Source organism: Mauremys mutica, chromosome 3 (assembly GCF_020497125.1).
Source record: "Mauremys mutica isolate MM-2020 ecotype Southern chromosome 3, ASM2049712v1, whole genome shotgun sequence".
NCBI classification, from domain to species: domain Eukaryota; kingdom Metazoa; phylum Chordata; order Testudines; family Geoemydidae; genus Mauremys; species Mauremys mutica.
The window spans coordinates 33,223,031-33,244,222 of record NC_059074.1 but is presented as its reverse complement, the minus strand read 5'-3'; the positions used below and the strand labels follow the sequence as shown (position 1 = coordinate 33,244,222).

The window sequence follows — 21,192 nt, the reverse complement described above, 5'->3', positions numbered from 1 at the left end:
TTAAAATTATTTTTTTAAACAGGCCCCTTAAGAAATTTAGCATTTATTGATTTCTTTGACCCTACTGACACCATGCAATAAACATACGATTATGATTAAGGCATTTTAACCTTCATGATCTTAGATTAGATTAAACTGATTGTTAAAGATAGAATAGTTTTCGCTTATGCTTTTTCCTCATGGCAACAATACAAGGCCGAGTTAAGGTTCTGTGGGTGCCAATTGTATTTCCATACCTTAATGTTTAGCTTTCTTTAACTTGAACTGTGAATTTCTTGGATTTGTAGTGCTTGTTTCTGGGATATTTACAAAATTGTTGTAATGTATTTAACCATTACATTATTGATGTACTGTATGCATGTACTCCCAGCCTGATTTCATTTTAACACAGATATTTTTATCTCAGATTTATAGGTATAATTCATTGCATGATTTTTATTTTCTATCCTTTGTCAGTATGTGTGATCAGGGAGAGTAGGGATGTATGGCAGCTCCCCACAGCCTATAATTGGGAAATCATGGGTGTGTGGTGGCCCCAATCCTCCTAGTGTGTGATGGGGAAGAGCAGTGTTGCATGGTGGTCTCTCCCAGTGTGTGATGCTAGAGCGGAGAGTTGTGTGGTGGCCTCCCACAGCATGTGACTAGGGAGGGGTGTTTAGTGGCCTCCACTAGTGTGTGATGAGGGAGGTGACCAGATAACAAGTGTAAAAAATCAGGATGGGGTGGGGGGTAATAGGTGCCTATATAGGAAAAAGCCCCCAAAATCGGGACATCTGGTCACCCTAGGGAGGACAGGTGTGTGCAGTGGCCTTGCCTCATGTGTTATTGGGAGGGGGTGTGTGGCAGTTTCCCCAGTGTGATGTGGGGGAGAGGATGGGTGTGTAGAGGCTTCCCCTCACTGTGTGATGGGGAGGGGATGGGTTTGTGGTGACCTCCCTCAGTGTGTGATTAAAAGGGGTGTGTAGCAAGTCTCCCCCAGCCTGTGTGGTGGGGAGGGAGAGGAGGGGTGTGTGGTGACCTCCCCCAGCCTGTGAGATGGGGAGAGAGGTTTGTGTGGTGGGGCTGGGCGGTCGGGCCGTGATGCCGGAGGGAGGGGTACCGTGTGGTGGCCTCCCCAGTCTATGTGCTGCCGGGGGGAGGGAGGGAAGGAGGGGCGTGCAGCAGCCCCCCCGCCGGGGGTGACCGGGAGGGAGGGGTGCGGCTGCGGGGAATTTCCTTGTGCGGACGCAGGAGAGAACCGCACACGCCAGACGGTGGTGGGGTGTGAGCGCAGGGCGCTGCCGCCGGTTGCTGAGCAATGTAAGCGGGGTGCCCCCTCCCCTTTCCTCCCCCGTCCCCGCCCCGCCCCGCCATGCCGGACCAGATCTCCGTGTCGGAATTCGTGTCCGAGACCAATGAGGATTACAAGTCGCCCACCGCCTCCAACTTCACCACGCGGATGGCCCAGTGCCGGAACACGGTGGCGGCCATCGAGGAGGTGAGAGCCGGGGGCAGCTCGGGCGGGGAGGGGCTGCAGAGCCCCTCCGGCCTGGCGCCGCGCTCTGCCCGCCGCGGCGGGGAACAAGGCGCTCGCCGCTGCCAGGGAAAGCGCCCTTCGGCCGCTCGGAGAGGGGAGCGCCGGGCTTAACCTCCCCCGCGGACCTCCCTCCGCCGGCGGGGCGCTGGGGCTGCCTCCCTCCAGCTCTCAGGGGCTGGGCTGGGCTCGGCTCGGCTCCCCTCCGCCGGCGCGGGGAGAGGGGCTGGGGCTCTTTCTCCCCCGGCCCCCAGAGGCCCGGCCCCCTTTCTCGGCAGCGGGGCTGTGGCTGTGTCCCCCACACTCCCGGGGCCAGGGGGCTGTACCTGCCTCAGCCTGCCAGGGCCTCTCTTTCGCCCCCCTCCTCCCCGGCCCCGGGGTGTGTCTGGCTGCATCCCCCAGCGGGTTGCTACACCCCTGGGGAGCGGAGCTGTGTCTGTCTCACGGAGGGAGGTTTTTTGTTAAAGAAATTTGAAATTCCTCTAGCAAAATCCTTCCTCGCCGGAGGGAGACCGTAAAAACTGAGAAGGGAGTTTTTTCGCTCCCCATTCAAAGGAGATTCGGGAGAGGTCTGGGCACAGTTAGAACCCATCCTGGCTCTTGTTGTCCTGTGTGTAACAAAATAAAGCCTTTCTGCCTCTCGGAACTAACTTGTGAACAAAATAATCTTGTTTACTATGTAGAGTAATTTGTTCCATCAATTGATATACTGTGTGTGTTTTGTTTTGCTTTGCTTATTTTGCAGTATGTTTATGTTCAAAATCAATTAAACTTTTAAACAAAAATCTTGAGAATCAGTAGGTTTGAAGTGGCCCTCCCCACAAAAAATGCCACAAGCGATCAATTATATAAGTATCTTAAATATGTGAACAAAACAGAGCATTTGTTCTTTAAATGCCTTTTTCAAGATTTTCCTGTTTTGCCAGTTAGGAACCCTTGACTTTGAATTCAAAAGAATCTGCATGGAAGGAATTACTGTTTTGCTCCTGAAGTAATTTTGCCCTCCACACAAACTTACTCTTAAATGCCAGTATTTAATTATACCTTTTAAAGCAGATTTTAAGGTTAGCAATTAAATATCGATGGCAGTGTTTTTCAGAATATTTATAAATGTGAAGGCCTTTTTTTCTGCCAAAATTTACTAAATACTAAATGAACAGTTAGTGAAATTATTTAGGTCTAAAGCAAGTTACTGTAAGTAGTGTTGTCAGATCTCCTGATTTTATCACAAGTCTCACGATATTTTATTTATATATTTTTAAAAGCCGATCTCTTGGTACTATATGATTATGTGAGGATCTCAACTGTAATTTTTTTAAAGAGTGAGTTTCTAGCCTTCCCATTTGTTCAGGAAAAACACTTGAAAATGTGAACCCTTAAAGATAAGAAGGCAAGTAAAAAGAATCCAACGTATATTATTTTAAAAAAGTCATGATTTTTAAGACAATCTCAGGTGTCGGGCACCCCAAATTCATGACTTTAGCGTGTGTAGTTGGCTGTCCTGATGTACTCATTTTGGTGGGGGGTGTCTGAAGAGAATGAACTAACGATGTTCTTGAAAACTTCACTGTTATTTACAATCAGGAGAATGCAGCACATATAAACTTGAACATGTTTGGTTCCTGTCTTATTTAATCTGGCTATCAGCTGTTTGTTTTGAGGTCAGACCAGTGTTACATTGCTGGTTAGTTTCAAAGAAACATGATCAGTATGTTATATCTCAATTTGCATCTTTAGAAGTTGCAGGAATGTGACAAATCTTTTTTAGAGAAACCTGGCAAAATGGCCATGAAAACTTACTAGCTCAGGCAAAAAATGTGCTCACGTATTCTATATGATAATGAATACAATCAATATTTTACGGTCTGTCAAAAATACTTACCCAGGGTGAGTAGAATTTTACAAGTCTGCATTAGAGTTTGTATTGGCAGTCACTCTGCTTATTCACTGTCATTAATTTCTTTAGCAATTTTGGCAAAATATCAGCAATAGGTTGTTCCTAATGAGATCCTGAAATTATTTAATTAAATGGAGTACTCCTTAAAAAAAATTAAATGGTCTTAAGAATTAAAGGACATTATTCATAGGTTTAAATCTATAAAATCTGGGTTCATAGTCAATTTTTTGATATTCACATCCTTTATGCTTGGTGGTCTGTTGGTTTTTCAGGTTAAAGATGTTGCTTTGGTAAAAAGCTGTCTATACGTTGCCTAATAGAGAAAACAACACTTTTTTCTAGAGGTTTGATAGAAGCTAGTATAGCAGCTTGATGCAAAAGAACGCTTAGTAAAGCTTATAGTTGTAAAGGTAAAGTAAATGTGACAAATGCATTCTGATTTCACTAACACAGATACCACAGATTTGAAATCTCAGTATATATGTTTTCAGCGTGTGATGTGCTAACTATACTACAGCATAAAGTATAGTACTAAAATCTAGGAAATCTGGTTATGTACCTGTGTAAAGTTTAAGAATGTAGTATTTGAAATGGGGAATGGTAAAAGAAATACTATTCAGACTACTGGGTAGTGTTTGGATTATAGCTAATAAATGAACACGAAAGAACTAGTTTGCTAACTGAACACTTACAAAACTGGTGGGTTGTAGAATAGTTGTGGTTCCATCTTAGTCTTATCTGCTAATTATCTGATTTTAAACTTCATTAATGACTGAGCCTTTCCTTTAAAAGTGTCTTTTGAAGGTGAGGTGGGAGCAGTTTTCTAGCTTCTGCCAGTGAGTAGATCAGAAAAAATGCTGGACAGTTTGCAGAAATCATTAAACTGAAAGCCTGCACCCCTTTTTACTTCCCTTCTGGACTATTTGTACTGTGTTGTTTGAGTACCAGAATCTGATCAGTGTTTGCTGCTGCTAGTAGAAAGAGAATCAGGAAAGGTCTGTTCTGGGAAAAGGCAAAAATGTCAGTATTGTTGTACAAGATACATGATTCCACCATTTCTGCAATTTTTTCATTCTTAGGATGCTGTCCTGAGAGGTGCTGAGCATCTGCAGCTCCCATTGAAATCAATTTGCAAGTGTGCGGAACTGCTGAGGATCAGGCACTTTATATCATACTTTATAATCTTTGCATATGTAGTAATAAGTAAGTTTAAACAAGTTTCAAATTAGTGTCTGCTAGCTCAGCTCAGGGTCATATGTTTGGGGGTGGGGATGTTCAAAATCAGTAATCTAGTTTAAAAAAAGATTAACATTTGTAAGCTTACTATTTCTAGTATAGGTTCCAGATGCCCATATTGTAGCAGGGCCTACAAATGTGAAACGACTTTTTAATGCTGTGCACATTGAGTATCAGAAGCCTGACTTTACCATTGCTTTTGCTAAGAACATGTGTTTCTTTCTTTTTTACATTGTGACTTAAATAATAATAATAAAAAAGACCCATCAACTGTAGTGAATTCTGTGAGATGCCACTAATCATGGGGGTCATGAAAAATTTTAGAAATTGTTTTCCATAAACTCATTTAGTGATGGCTGGAATCCATGTATGTGTTTTGTGAATGGATTAAAGAAAAAGTTGTATAGCAAAGGCTGGTACTGAAATCTGTAAGAACCAAATACTTATTTTTTTATTATTTATTATATTTATTATGATAGTGCCTAGGGACCAAGTGAGAACCGGGCCCCATTGTGCTAGGGGCTTTACACACAACAGTAGATAGACTGAAAGCTTTCTGGAACACAGACTAAATGAGTGCAGAAAGAGCTCCAAGTGCAAGGCGTACTTCTTCAACCTTGCTTTCTTTAATTTATAAACATGTAGCAACATGCATATCACTAACGAACAAACAAAACCCTACCAAAACAAAATACTCTACCGCACATGCAATTCTCCTCCTGGGGAGAAGATGAGAGAATAGTCCACACATGGTAGATGTTAATTACGTCATTTAATGCACAACTGGAAGATGCTCAGATACTGTGTGATGAGAACAGTAAAAAAACCTATAGAAAACAAGTAGACAGAACAAACTAGAGAAAAGGAGCATAACACATAAGCAGTTAACAATGTGATGTGGCTAATGTTACATCAGTTACATGGATTTTTATTTAAAAAATAAAACTTATGGTTGTGTGTGCATGCATACGCAAATTCCTGGATTGTGGAGTTTAAAATCTGAGAAATTAGTGTGGTAAACACTACATAAAAGGCAGAATAACAAGCCATGATTTATCTACAATATGAATGTCCTATTTCATAGAGTACAGAATATTTTAATTAATTTTATTTTTGTTTCTTTAAATCTCGTTGGATTATTGTTGATGACTATATGAATTAAAGAAATGAGTTTTAGGGGGGACTGGTTGTATCAAGCCCCTACATCTAGTTTAGCCTCAGAACTAAAATTAAATAGTGGTGTGGATATTGATTTTTTTTTTCTTATCTCCACCATTTCCTCTTAAAGTTTGGTTCTAGTCTAAAAGTGGCATTGTGGAGATTCCATGATTGTGTCTCAATGATTCCATAACTGCCAGCCCCGCAACCTCACCCTGGGTGCTCTCAGTCACAATATGTTTTTTTTTCCTCGTTATCCCATAAAATACAGGTTTTGCAGACCAAAATTGAGTTTTAATGTCTGAATTGTATGATCTATGGCAACCCCACTGCTTTCAGTGGGTTTGGAGCGGTGTAACCGACTGAAACTTGGTAAATAACAGTAATGCACAAAAAGGAATAGAATTCAGGTTGCTCTCTCTTAGCTATTGAAGCTTTGGATGACTAATGAGTAAAAAGCAGTAAAAATTTGTCAGTAAAGAGACAGGACTCTGAATACACATGCAGTATCTTTATGATGTCTATTTGTATTTGTAAGCTCTTTGGAGCGGGGACTGGAAACCTGTCTTTTTATATCTCTGTGAAGTGCCTACACACTTTTGGAACCTGTATAAATAATCTGAGTGAGAAGAAGCCATTTTCTACTACTTTCCAGAGTATAAGAATACTTGTATTTCTTGATGTATTGTGGAAAATTTTAAAACCTTCATTTTTTTATATGTAGTTTTTAATAAAAATATATTCGTGCACACTATGCTGTTCCTTTCAAAACATATTTGTGCATTTTCTCCCCTTATTACTGGATATAGCTTCATAAATTCATCATATTTATAAATGCTTCTCTTCTGGAGTTAAACCTCTGACATTGTCATCTGACGTTGCTGGGGAAAATCATCATGGTACAAACAGGAATATGTCTTCAAATAGCAGTGTTTATTTTGGGGGCAAGGGGTCACAAAGGAATAAACTGGAGTAGTGTATGAAGTCTTCTGGCTAAATTCTAGGACTTTCCTAGAATTTAGCTGTGTCAGAGGACAGAATTTATCTCTTAAATATGGACTGAAAACCTTTTGTAGTGTGGAGGATGTTTTAGGCAGTTAAACTTAAGTCATCTAGGTTCACTATGAAACTTGTTTTGGTGGGACATTGTCCCACCAGCGATACTAAACTCTCCACTATCAACCTTACCCTCTCTGACTCTCCCCATCTCATCCCCTCTCCCCAAAAGTAGGGAGGTGTATTATTTCCAGAGAATCATGCTGCATCGTGATTCAGCCCTTCCCCATCTCTCTTGCTACTTCTCAGTGGCAGAATTAGCTTTTCTAGACTCAATATATTTTTTGTTTTCAACTAACATGAGCAGATGTCTAATTCTTCATCTTCATTTTTCTCTTCTTTCTCTTCCTACCATGTTGTTATTAGTGGTGTATTAATGGGAACCCTAGTCATTGACAAGGACTCCATTGTGCTATGCACTGTATTAACATAGAACAAAAAGTCAGTTGCGGCCCCAAAAAGCTTACAGTCTAAGTGTAAGACAGGAGACAGCAGATGGATACAAACAGATGGGTGAATCCAAGGAAATAATGAGTCAACAAGAGTTGACATCTCAAAAGTGAGTGAGGGATGATAGGTGGGGTGGGGATGAGAGTTGAAAGTGAAGACAAAAAGCGTGCGTTTGATGTGATAGAGAAGGGGGAGCCAGTCGGGATGTGAAGAGAGGGGTGACATGGTCAAAGCGATGAGCTAGAAAAAGGATCTTTGTAGCAGTACTCTGAATAGATGTGAGTGGGGCAAGGTTGCCTTTGTCAAGGCTGGAGAAAAGGATTTTGTAATTGAGAATCAAGATGAGGAGAGTCTGGATGAGAGTTTTAGTTGTTTAGATGGATAGGAAAGGCCACATCTGTAGAGATGTTATGCAAAAAAAATCTGCAACATTTGGCCTGGGTGTGAGGACCTAAAACGAAGTATGAGTCGAAGATGATGCCCAGGTTGCAGGCCAGAGTGACAGACAGGCTGATGGTGTTATCTAGAGTAATTGAGAGAGGTGGTAGTGAGGAAGGATTGGGAAAGCTAAAACACAGCTTTTAATCTATGTTGCACTGGAGCTGATGGCTAGACACTTACAGGGAGATGTCAGGGAGACAGGCTGAGATATTAATTTGTACAGGAGACCAGTCTGGAGCAGTGAAGTAGACCTGTGAGTTGTCAGTACAGAGATGGTAGTTGAATCTGTTTGCACATGGGGTTGTCCACAGATGAGGTTGTCGAGGGAGAAGAGATGGGGATCAAGGACAGAGCCCTTGAGGAACCTCCACAGGTTTGAGGGGGATTAGGAGGATCCTCTGAAGGACATGGCTGAAGAAGCAGTTAGGGAGGTAGGGATACCTAGGAGAGGACAGAGTCACAGAAGCCAAGTAAGAACAAGGTTTCAAGAAGAAGATAGGATTTGACAGTATCAGAGGTGATTGACAAGTGAGGGAAGTTAAGGATGGAGTACTGGTTCTGACCTTTGGCTAGGTGAGAATGGTTTCAGTGGCGTTTAAGGGTCAAAAACTGGATTGGAGAGGGTCTAGGATGGAATTGGGAGAGAGAGAGACTCCAGATAGTGATTGTAGACAGCATGTTGAATTATCTTAGAGATGGGGCAGTGGTTGAAGAGGCAAATTGTGGGGGAGTGAGAGGTTTAAAAAAAAAAAGAGTAAGGAAGTGGATGCGAGTGTGTGTGATGGAAATCAGGAGATGGGGTGGGATCACTGGGAAAGTGGCGGGAGGTGAGAGGAGAGAAGAAGAGGATTGTAGGATGGCAAGAGGAGAAGGAAGGCAAGCTGAGGGAAGGGGAAAAGTCATATAATATTTTCAGTTTTATTTTGGAAGTAATTGGTGAGATCCTTGGCGCAGAGAGAAATTGAAGCAGGAGGAGGGGAGGGTTTGAGGAGTGAGTCAAAAGTGGTGAAAAGGGGGCTCGGATTGTGAGTGTGGGATTCAGTTACTTTGAGTAGTAGAGTTATTTAGCTAGCAAGATGGCAGAACTGGAGGAGGAGAGAGAGAATTTGTAGAATAGGAAGGCAGCCTGGTCACAAAACTTCTGCCAGAGACTTTCTGTAGCACTAGAGTAAGCAGCTGAAGCAGATGTTGGGGATGTGTCAGGGCAGAGGGTTCATAGGGCGAAACTTGCACTGGAAGAGAGGGGCAAAAGAGACAAAGGTGGAGGAGAGTGAAGCATGGAGAGAATCAACAACCACGTTAAGAGAGGAATGAGTTGTGAGCACGAGAACTCATCAACACTGATGGACTTGAAGTCATGGATAAGTAGAATGCTGGTATATGAGAGTGGGGATGGGGTGGGGAGCTGATGGGTGATGCTGAAAGAGACCAGGTGATTGTTAGGGAAACTTGCTATAGAGAGAAAATAGAGCAATGCTCCATGGAGACCAAAGTTAAGAGATTGGCCCTTTTGGTGAGTGGGAGAGTTGAACCAAAGCCGCAGGTGAAATGAAGAGATGAGTGAGGAAACTTGCTGCTAAGGAGTCTGATGGGTCACCAGCACGGAAATTGAAGTTTCTGTGGATGAGTGTGAGAGAATGTGAGATGAGAGGGCCAAGATTGAAATCAAAGATAGAGGCCGATGGGGTGGAGTTGGATGAACAGTGGCTGACAGCAACATGGAGGAGGAGAGACAAATTTGAAGCAGTGCTCTTCAAAAGAGGAGAACGAGTGGGAAGAGGGGGTGTAACAGGGTCCATCTCTGCCCCTGTCCTCTACCCTGCAGAAATGGCACAGACTCCACCAAGTGTGCTCTCAGTGAAACTTTATTTCAGTTCCCCTTCACCAATATCACTACATTTCCCCCAAGCTCCCACCTATTTACAATATTTCCTGAGCTTTAGGCTCTCCTGGCAGAACCTGAGGGGAACAGAGGTCTCCCTACTCTGAGGCTGCTGTATGACTAGACTCAGCTAGCCCTGTTTCCCCTTCTTTCTTTCTCCCAGCACTTCCTTTCTGTGCCTCTTTTATCAGCCGTTGGCTGATGGGGGGCCAATTGAGTTCTTATCCTGCCCAGCCCACCAGCCTGATTATATAATTACCTGCAATCAACTTCTCTTGGGGGCACTAAGTGAACTGTTTACAGGCTCAATTCTGGTTCCTCCAGAACCTTCTTTTAAGGTTCTGGCTGCATTTTTCCCCACACCTCTTTATCCATGGACACCCCGTCTGTGACCCCACAAAGTCATGAGACTTCGTCAACCTCCTCCTGTCATTGGCCAAAGTAAATATCTATAACACCAGGAGGAAGATGCTGAATAAGGGGATGTTCTGCGACTGTGGGCCCTATTGCCCTTCCTCCCTTGGCTCATGTATCTGGGCAGAGTTCCTCTGGGTGGCGTCCACTAGCTCCCTAGACACCTTTGAGGAGCAGTGGGTGTTGTCCGGGGTTCTCTGCTCAGTGTCCTGCTCTGGATTCTTGATTTTGTACCTATGATCCTCACTCCTGACCATTATTCCTCAGTTGTCCCCTGTAATTGTTTGATTCCCAGGTCCAGTAGCTCTTCCCCTTAGGCTGGGGGTGGGGGCTTTCAGATGCAGGCAGGCTTGCGCCTGCCTGTCTCCCAGCTTTTCGATAGGTACTCACTCTCTACACTCTGTCACAGGGGGAGAGAGAGGTTGGAAGCTTCAGGAACAGTAGAGAAGTTCAATATCCACACCACAGTGTGATCCAGTTTGAGAAGTGTGAGAGAGGGCAGTTATAGGAGCAGTGTCAGATAAAGGGACCCAGATCTCTGTGAGAGCCAAGAGCTGGAAAGAGCAAGGTTTGAATCGTGGATGGTTGTGATCTTTTTAGAGATGGAGAGGGCATTCCAGAGCCAGCAAGAGAAGGGTAGGAGGGAGCAGGGAAGGAGGAAGATGGGTGTGAGGTTAGGAATGCGGATATGAGAGGGGTGGAGATAGTGGCAGGAACAGCTGTGGGAGACAGAGATTGGGGATGGAGGGAGGGCCAGGATTGGGCCACATGTCGGCAGAGGTGAGGAGAAGTAGGCAGAGGAGGGCGTGGATGTGGCATCTGGATTTGGGCTAGTGGGAAGATGGGGGAGAAAGAGGAGCAGATAGAGCTGGTGGGAAATGTAGCGGTTGGTAATAAGGATGGAGAAATGGAGGCAGAGGAGGACAGATGCTAAAATGCAAAAATGGGGTGTGGTGGGAGCCATATGTGAGTGGCAGATGGACAGGGTTACTATAAAGAAAAACAGAGTATGAAAAGTGCTCTGAAGGTGCGCTTAGAATCATAGAATATTAGGGTTGGAAGGGACCTCAGTAGATCATCTAGTCCAACCCCCTACTCAAAGCAGGACCAATCCCCTGACAGATTTTTGCCCCAGATCCCTAAATGGCCCCCTCAAGGATTGAACTCACAACCCTGGGTTTAGGGGGCCAATGCTCAAACCACTGAAAGGGTTAGTACTGTTATACAAGGCACCGATGAGACCTCGTTTGAAATACACCTCTACCTTCTGCCCTTAAAGTCTAGGAGTCTATAAACTGTGCTTTGTGTTGCACAGACACTGATGGAGATCAGGGCCCCATCGTGCACTTGCAACAGTTTCCCCTACTACACATCTAGATGTACTTCATTTGCTAGTTTTCCCCATTTGCCTTTTTAGTGATCGATACAAGGGACCAAATTCTGCCTCGGAATTAATGGGTGCCATTTGTTTGAGGTCATTGATGTTGCACCTGTTTTGATCTTCTGTGAGTGCCAAATGCTAGAAACATTAGCAGCATTAATTATCATGAGTAATGTGGGTATTGCATGTAGTAATCTAGGAGGGATAGCTCAGTGGTTTAGAGCATTGGCCTGCTACACCCAGGGTTGTGAGTTCAGTCCTTGAGGGGGCCATTTAGGGAACTGGGGTAAAAATCTGTCTGGGGATTGGTCCTGCTTTGAGCAGGGGGTTGGACTAGATGACCTCCTGAGGTTCCTGATATTCTGTGGTGCTGGTGACTTTTTACTATTTAGTTTATCAATTTCTTCTAAAACTTCCTCTAATGACACCTCAATCTGGGACAGTTTCTCAGATTTGTCACCTAAAAAGACCGGCTCAGGTTTGAGAATCTCCCTCATATCCTCGGCCCTGAAGACCAATGCAAAGAATTCATTTAGTTTCTCTGCAATGGCCTTATCATCCAGGAGTGCTCCTGTAGCATCTCGATCGTCCAGTGGCCCACTGGTTGTTTAGCAGGCTTCCTGCTTCTGATGTACTTAAACATTTTTTGCTATTACTTTTTGAGTCTTTGGCTAACTGTTCTTCAAATTCTTTTTTGGCCTTCCCAATTATATTTTTACACTTAATTTGCCAGGATTTATACTCCTTTCTATTTTCTTCACTAGGATTTAACTTCCACTTTTTAAAGGATGCCTTTTTGCCTCTCACTGCTTCTTCAACTTTGTTGTTTAGCCACGGTGGCACTTTTTTGGTTCTCTTACTATGTTTTTTAATTTGGAGTATACATTTAAGTTGAGCCTCTATTATGGTGTCTTCAAAAAGTTTCCATGCAGCTTGCAGGGATTTTACTTTTTGCACTGTACCTTTTAGTTTCTGTTTAACTAACGTCCTCGTTTTAGTGTGTTCCCTTTTCTGAAATTAAATGCTACTGTGGTGGGCTGCTGTGGTGTTTTTCCCGCCACAGGGATGTTAAATTTAATTATATTATGGTCACTATTACCAAGCGGCCCAGCTATATTCACCTCTTGGACCTCATCCTGTGCTCCTCTTAGGACTAAATCAAGAATTGCCTCTTCTCTTGTGGGTTTCAAGAAACAGTTATTTAAGGTGTCAAGAAACTTTATCTCTGCATTCTATCCTGCGGTGACATGTACTCAGTCATATGGGGATAGTTGAAATCCCCCATTATTATTGAGTTTTTTATTTTTATATTCTCTCATATCTCCCTGAGCATTTCAGTCACTATCACCATCCTGGGCAGGTGGTCGGTAGTATATCTCTACTCTATATTCTTATTATTTAAGCATGGAATTACTATCCATAGAGATTCTATGGTACAGTTTGGTTCATTTAAGATTTTTACTTCATTTGACTCTGTTTTCTTTCACATACAGTATTACTCCCCCACCAGCACTTTCTTGTCAGTTTCACAGCTGCTATTATTTCATATTTGGTCTCTGGCTCTAGCTGTCAGCCTTAGAGATGCCAGCTGTGAGCCCTAAATGGGGCTGACAGATCTGGTGTGGGGAATGGGAGTCTCCAGCTCTGAGCCTCCTGCTGGCTGATAGCCAGAGCCAGAGAGGATATGTGAAATAATAGCAGCTGTGAAACTGACCAGAATGTCAATTCCACTTCTGGTAGTCTCCCTGCTGTGAAATTGAGCTGCTTGCTGGGGTCACAGCTCTGCTGTCAGTCCTGGGGCGGGTGGGCTCCAGCTATGAGCCTTGTGTGGCTGTCAGTGCCTCACATTCTGGCTGTCAGTGCCCCACTTTAGTAAGTGAAAGCACTCCTGGTAATGATGTGCACCACTGGCTACAGGAGGGTAGTGTGGAGACCAACAGCGGATTTAATTACTGAGGTGGCTGTAGGTTGACTTAATGTGGTAACCTAATTTTGTAGTGTAGAGAGGCCCTCACTCCTCAAGTGAGTAGGTGCTGAGGAAATTTTTCAAATTCTGTGTCTTTGTGCATACTTATTGATTCTTTCAGATACACAAAAATGTTTTTACCATGGAATATTTGCGCTATGTGGCCAAATTTTACAAATCTATCTCTTAGCTGATAAGGATTTTCATGTAAACTTTCACAGTTATGTTATCAATTGTAGTATCTAAGTTTAAACCAACAAAAAAGCAGGAGTTAAGAGTGAAGGCTGAAACTCTGTTTTTAAGCCACCATGTTGTCTAGGGATGGAATTGAAATATTTTATATAAAACCACATAGTCTTCATAGGACCTTCTTTTACCCCTGAGTAAAGATCAGATTATCAGTATAATTTCAGCCTGAAATCTATAATTATGTCTAGCATTGTGTTAAGTGTGTATTTGAATACCTCAAAGCAGCAGACATGATTATAATTGAAGAAATCAATTTTATGTTCCTGAAAGCTTTGTTGTACATTCAGATGGCATAGAGTGAAATAAGGAAGTCCTGAAGCTAAGTGAACTTTCGTATGGCTTATTCTCTGGTGCTATAAATTCATGTCCGTTGGTAGTGAAGACTTTCTGACAAAATACAGTTCTAGTGAAATTTCTAATCTATTTTAAGGGAGGCTATTTAGGAAACAAATGGATTTGCTAATCATTTTAAGCCCTTGCAATTACACAGAATTACCTTTTGAACACAGGCATATGAGTGGAAATTTCCTTAGCACATGCTACATAGAACCTGTTCCATTGTCAGCTACAAGGCATGCAATGTAGAATTTTGCAATTCATATATGAAATATATATTTTATCAATTGGTTTTTCCTTTACAGTATTGTAGGTGTATGTTACAAAACAATAAAAATTGAAAATGAAGTTTTCCCATGCCTTGAGCTCTGGGCAGACTTGAAATTAGCAATGCTGAAGGGACTGGTTTAGAATCAAAGAAGCAATGAAATTGTTAAATATCCTGTAAGCTGCATTTTGTTTTGCTTGCGTCACTGTAATGTTTAACCATATTGTTCTTGATTATATCATAATGTGGACAACATGCTTCCCTCATCTATATTCTCAATTGCTTTAATATTAAATGTGTAAGTAGTTCAGTGCCTTCTAGCTATCTTAGGTATCTATTTTAGGTACTTAAGATTCTGCACTGATTGGCATCATGTGAGCACTACACAATCTATAATGTATTTATCCTCACAGCATTCCTGTGAGGTGTGGAAGTAGTTTATTCCCTTTTTATTGGTTGGAAACTGAGGCACAGAGAGGCTAAGTGACTTGCTTGAGGATGCACTGCAGGAAAAACAGATTTGATTTTGTAATAGTAGTAGATATTAATTATCACTCAAGTGGATGACAACCTGGTTTCAGAGTTGCTGTAGAATATACAAATAATTACAGGGGTTAAAAAAGTCATTTGCCCATTCTGTAACGGTCTGTGGGAAGCTTTCCGGGGGAGCACGGTTGCCTTAAACCTTTAATTCCACTGTATTTAAAGCTGTTCATTCCACAAGAATTTCAGGCCAACATTTTCAGGGGTGGCCTCTGATTTTGATTGCTTCTGTTTTTGGGTGCCCACCTAGACACAATATGCTGCAAGGAGTCTCCAGTTTGGCACCCAAAATCAGTGGCCATGTATGAAAAATTTTCTGTATGCTTTCATTTAAAAAAAACCCACCCCCTTCCAAATGGGAATTAATGTGGTGTTACTTTCCTGGGTTTGTACACAGGGAGCTCCAGTGCTTTTTCTACCTGTCATAGCTTGGCCAAGCATCAGCAGAGTGAAATTAACAAGATTCCTCTTCCTGTATAGTAGCCAAGGGAGGAAGATGAGGATCTTAAAATATATCAAACACTTATTTGCCAGAAGCTGAACTAATCTTAAATTTATACTGACTACAGTGCTTATCTTCCATTAATAATGCTGTAACATAAGGATTTAATTATTTGATATAAGTGTTTTTGTATTAATATTGAATGCCCATTTCAGAATTTTTGAGAAGTGGAACACTGTCCTACTAATGATGGAGGCGGGGGAGGGAGGTGCGGAATAGAATAAAAACTATAGCATACTGTCTGGTAACTACCATATATGATAGAAGTAGGTTGTAAAATTTTACAGCATTGGACCAAAATTGTTTTTAAACATTCATTATTTAGCTAGTATGAGACCTAGCATTTTATTTTGTAAGATGAATGAAGTTGAAAAAGTAAACAAACAGGTCATTGAGTGGAAAATGAGGTTTTTAGTTTTTTCAGTTGTAAAAATCTCATCTATTACTGGTAAAATAAGTAAGGACATCTGTTTCTTAACCCATCACCACGTCCCCATTCCAGCAGTTTAACCTGATGATGATGTAGTTTTTAAAAAGAAAGGTAAAAATCTAAATAATTACTTTACCTCTGCTTATACTAATTTCTGACAGATGATTCAGCTTTTCTCTAAGTAATACTTGTTAGAGGTGTTCTGTTTGGCAGAATGTCTCCTCTTTTTGCTCTTTTCCTCACTTCCTGAAATTTTATCCTCCTATTTGCCTGGAGGATAAAAATACCCCAGTTAGCATAATGATGAAGGAATTTCTGTTCTTTTTGTTGTCTCCCTTCAGTGTGGTAGCGTCATATGTGCATGATGAAGATGTCTCTTAGTGCAGATTACTATTACTTACTTCTGTTAAAATAGCTCCCAGAGGCTCAGTCAGGCACAAGACCCAGTTGTGTAAGGGGCACATCTCTTGCTATCTGCTTTTAAGCCCAGATGTGAGGTGGTTTTAACAAAGAAAATAAGGGAATGGGAAGAAAGTTAGATGGTAACAGCGATAGAAACATGTGGCTGCACAGAATAGCTTGATTTGATTGACGTATATGGTTAGTCATATTGATGTTATGTCCTGCTTATTTGAATAATGAGAAATAAGCTGTAGATATGGTCAAATATCAGGAGCTGAATTGTATAATATCAGTTTGTAACCTTACTTCCTTTGTTTATAGGTCAACTTTTGTCTACAAACAACAGAAGTAACAACCTACACTTTGTGCCCTTTTGGAGAATTTACTGAGTGTATTACAGTAAAAAATGTTCATGGTGTTTGTTGAGCTGAATACAGCTAACTCCCTCACAATGCAGATGGTGTTTAACTATTCCACAAGTGACATATGTTTTGTTCTTCCACACTTAATAAGATAAAGGAATTAGCTCCAGTCAGCTTTACTGTCTAAATCCCATACATATATTCCAAATTATAAAGAACAATTTGTTACATAGACTGCGATTAACTTTATCATAAAATCATATTTAAATAGATAGTTTTAAATAATTAACTTATTGTTCCCCAAAAAAACTTCGGCATTCTCTAAAAGGTGCCTACTGGAATGAGATTCTTCCATGGTAGGGTAAAGTCTTCATTGACTTCATGCAGTTACACCAGTGTTTGATCCAAATGGTGTGGTCAAGAGTCCAGTGAAATCAAAGGAAAGACTCCTGTTGACGACTTTGGGCTTTGCATCAGGCCTCGAGAAGTACAACAGATGTAATAAAGAACAATGCAATATAGGACAAACACAAATGGTGTACGGTCTGTCAAGGCTGTCTCTGGCAGACTCAAAAGCAGATGGCAACAAGGACATTTTGGTGGCTTGTCTTTTGTAGAGAGTAACTAAAAAATGGATTCCAGTGCCACTGAATTAATTCTTACTCAAAATAAAATGTTTGTTTGAATATAAAGACTAGGATCAAGGAGTATGAGTCCTAGTGTATTTCAGGGACTGTGAATGTCTGCTAAGTGACTGACTTTGTGTGTGCTATATAAACAAATAAATATTAACTAATAATTCCCAAAACAAAAGTCAGTCAAATCCTAAACAATAAATGGGACCCTATGTTTTTTCCATATAGGTTGGTTGGCTTGGGCTATGATGGGGTGCCAAAGGGGCTAAATGCTTTAAAAAAAAAAAAAAAAAAGAGAGCGAGAGAGCACTGAACTGAGAATGCCCTGCTATCAGTGACAGGATTCACATTTAAGAAGTAAAAGTAAGAGCATGTTAGCCAATCTTAACTTCTCTGCTGAAATATGAGATGAGATTTGGTGTCTCATAGAACTGGCTTAAAAGTGATCCCCAGCTGCCAGAAGTGAACAGAAAGCCAGTGAAGAGGAAAGGCTGCATATTGATGACTGGAAAGAATCTGAGTGGACAAGATGATGATGATGATTTTTACTTGAATATTTGAGGCTGTTTTTTATTGCCACCGTTCTATGAACTTTCTGTGCTTGATAAGGATTTTGTTTTTATGAACATTATTTTCTTCAATAATTAAATATAATATATATATATATATACCTTGATATTGATATTCTCTGGCATTTGTTAACACAATTTAGTAACTAATGAAACATAAGGTAACAGACAGATTATTTTATTTCATTGGCATATAAGTGCTTTATGGAAAAATAAACTTTTTGAAAACTATACAATGTAAGATGCACCAGAATTATTATGTTGCTGATGACAACCATACTTAAAATCAGCTCATCTCGTATCTTGAAGGAGGTTGCTGTAATTTTGATGGTGAAGTTATGAAAGAAGGAGAAAAATATGGATTATATCCTGCCTGTATGATAACTGAGTAATGTACATAAGTTGGCATGTTTGGGAGAAAGTTGAGTCTGCTCATTTCAAAGCAATTTCTCCATCTGTCTCTCTTACAGGTATTCAGAAGTTTTAATTGTCAAAATGGTTTATTATTTTACCTTGCATAAATATAGCAGTTGCATTTCTCACCTTTTTCTGTAAGGGAGCAAGGTGGAAGCTTAACAAGTAATGTGTGTGTATGCATTACTTTTCCATTCAGGACACAATAGCATCGTGTAGTGACTTGCGTGGAATGACTAAGACTTTGTAACCTTTAAACTGCTGGCTCTTGATTTGCCTTTCTTGATGCAAGTGGTTTTCTAAAGGGTGTGTGCTAAGTGATTAATTTGTTAAGAAGAGCCAATAATGTACTTATGCTTAGGTGTGGGTGTGTGCGTGCACATGAGAGAGAGAGGTATGAATGCAGCAAACAGCAGTTTCATGTATTCAAACCAATTCTCATCTTTTGCCCTTTAAAAAGATGAAGTAGTTAAATACAAAGTAAAAGCAATAATAAAATTACAACTTACTGTAAATTAATAATAAGAGAGAAAAGATGGGTGAGGTAATATCTTTTATTGGACCAACTTCTGTTGGAGGGAAAGAGACAAGCTTTCGAGCTACATACAGCTCTCTCTCCTTCAGAGGCCTGAAAGCTTGTCTCTTTCCCCAGCAGAAATTGGTACAGTAAAATAATAACAAAAGATATTATCTCACCCACTTTGTGTGTCTCATATGTAGGGCGACCAGATGTCCTGATATTTAACTTTGTCCCACATCCCGACCGATGTATGATCGGGATGCCATTTATCCTGATATTGTATGATTGCCAGGTGGCGGTGTCCGGTTGGCACGGGGCTGGCAGGCTCCCTGCTCGGCTCCGTGCAGCTCCCTGGAAGTGGCAACATCTCCCTCTGGGTCCTAGGTGCAGGAATGGCCGGGGGACTCTGTGGGCTGCCCCCTTCATGAGCATTGGCTTCACAGCTCTCATTGGCCAGGAATCACTGCTAATGTGAGTTGTGGGGGCAGTGCCTGTGGGTGAGGCAGTGCGCAGAGCCACCTGGCCATGCCTCTGCCTAGGACCCAGAGGGAGATGTCGCCGCTTCAGGGGAGCCGCCTGAGGTAAGTGCCAGCCTGCATGCCTTCCCTCTCCAAAACTCCCTCCTGGAGTCAGCATCATAAACCCTCCCCCACGTCCCAACCCCCTGCCTAAGCCCTGAGGCCTCCCCATCCCTTGCAGAGGGCTGGAGCTGGGGCCCTGTATCCTCCACTGACCCACGGCTTGCAGTAGGGGTTGGAGCCGGGGCAGTGCGCTCCTGACTGGCTTGTGGCAGGACTGTGGCCAGGGGCCTCTGTTGGGGCCGTGTGTCCCTGACCTGCAGCTTCCTCGGGCTCTGCCTCATGACTCCAGTGGAGGCTGTAAGCCTGTGACTCTTCTTTCCCCCTACCCTCCAAACCATGTGTCCCGATACTTTATTCTTGCCATCTGGTCACCCTACTCATATCCTGGGACTAACATGGCAACAACACGTAGGTTAATAATTACACAGGTGCGTTGTTGCTTCATGTGGTCTCACATGTGTAGAAAATAGTCAAAATAGGAATGTGAAACTTTCCAAATGTGCAGCTCAGTGGAGTCCTAAACAGTACATGTGGAATCGTTCATCTTTTATATTGCTTCAATTTAACCCTATGTATAAGGCTTCTGAGTTTTTCAGCCCAATATCAACCCTATGTGGGAGAATGCTTTTTGGAATCCTTGTGATCTCATGACCAGCTATATTTTCTAAGGATTTTTTTTGGGGGGAAGGGGGTGGTGCAAGGAGCAGATAGTAAGCAAATTTGTTTAAGTATTCAATTAATTATTTAGATTCCAGGATAATAGGAACTTTAGTTTAGACTGGGGGTTCCCAAACTTGGTTTGTGGCTTGTTCAGGGTAAGCCCGTGGCAGGCCATGAGACGCTTTGTTTACCTGAGGGTCTGCAGGTACAGCCGCTTGCAGCTCCCAGTGGCCACAATTCACCGTTCCCGGCCAATGGAAGCTGCGGGAAGTGGTGGCCCGGCCCGCGTCGCTTCCCACGGCTCCCATTGGCCGGGAACAGTGCACTGCGGCCACTGGGAGCTGCGAGTGGCCATACCTGCGGACGCTCAGGTAGACAAAGTTTCTTGTGGCCCGCCAGGGGCTTACCCTGAACAAGCTGCGAACCAAGTTTGGGAACCCCTGGTTTAGACGAAAGGGTGTCCCTCCAAAGCTCTGTTTGTCCTTGACATATCTTTGAAAACATAAATAACAGGAGTTACAAAACAAAATTTCCAGAACAGCCCTTGCTACCCTGCATGATGTAGTCACCATTAATGTGACCAGTAGAACTTTTAAACCCTAACCACACTTTTCTGCCAGATAGACCGGGGCCACAAAAATAGATAGCCTTTGCATTTTGCCCACAAGGTCAATGAACACAGACAATTTTATACCGTTGGGAGAGAGAATTCGTGTGGAAAGGGCCCTTGCAGAGAGAGCTCTGCCATCAGCTCCATCCCTTTTTATTATGAACAGGATGAAGCTTCATGGTCTCTCTCTACTGACTGCAACTTAGGCAGTAGAGAGAGAGAGAGAGTCTCAAACATGCAGATCTGAGGCTTAAACCTTGCTTCCACAGGGAAATTGACCATCATACCTATTCAAGAATAGCTCTCTGGGTGACATTCTGCTCTGGAATAAGTCATTTTTATTTCAGAATAATTTATCCTAATGAAGTACGTTTAATAGCTTATTATATAATATTCTGCAATAGCTATGCCAGTGAATTTCACCATGTAAACAAGACTTTATTTGAACGAGTGAGTAAGGGCTGCAGAACATTGTCCTTGGTGCTGATTCCTGTTTGTACATAGCAATTGGTCAGTGGTCAAGTGCTGGGGGAGATTTTGGGAGTAGAAAGGGGAGCGTGTACCTAAGAGGAAGACGAGAACACAGTATAGGGGGGAAAAAGTCAGGAGAGAGAAAAGGGGATGCTGGAATCAGACAGGGGAGGTAACTCAGATAAATATACCCCATGCTCTTTGATGGATAAGAGAGTGTAGTAAAAGTGTAGGAAGGGAAAGAAA

The 21,192-nt window shown here is 42.2% G+C and overlaps 1 protein-coding gene across 4 annotated transcripts in view; it reads left to right on the top strand.

Moving 5' to 3' along the window:
* Positions 1 to 1,351: 1,351 nt before the first annotated feature.
* Positions 1,352 to 21,192, top strand: part of ASAP2 (ArfGAP with SH3 domain, ankyrin repeat and PH domain 2) — a 169,328-nt gene continuing 149,487 nt past the window's right edge. For 2 of the 4 annotated variants that reach the window (XM_045011502.1, XM_045011499.1), the window contains exon 1: positions 1,352 to 1,477. In XM_045011502.1, the coding sequence (XP_044867437.1) occupies positions 1,352 to 1,477 (126 nt within the window). Of the gene's footprint in view, positions 1,478 to 13,310; positions 13,451 to 21,192 lie in introns of those variants that run through there. The other 2 variants (XM_045011500.1, XM_045011501.1) reach the window with 2 other exon arrangements.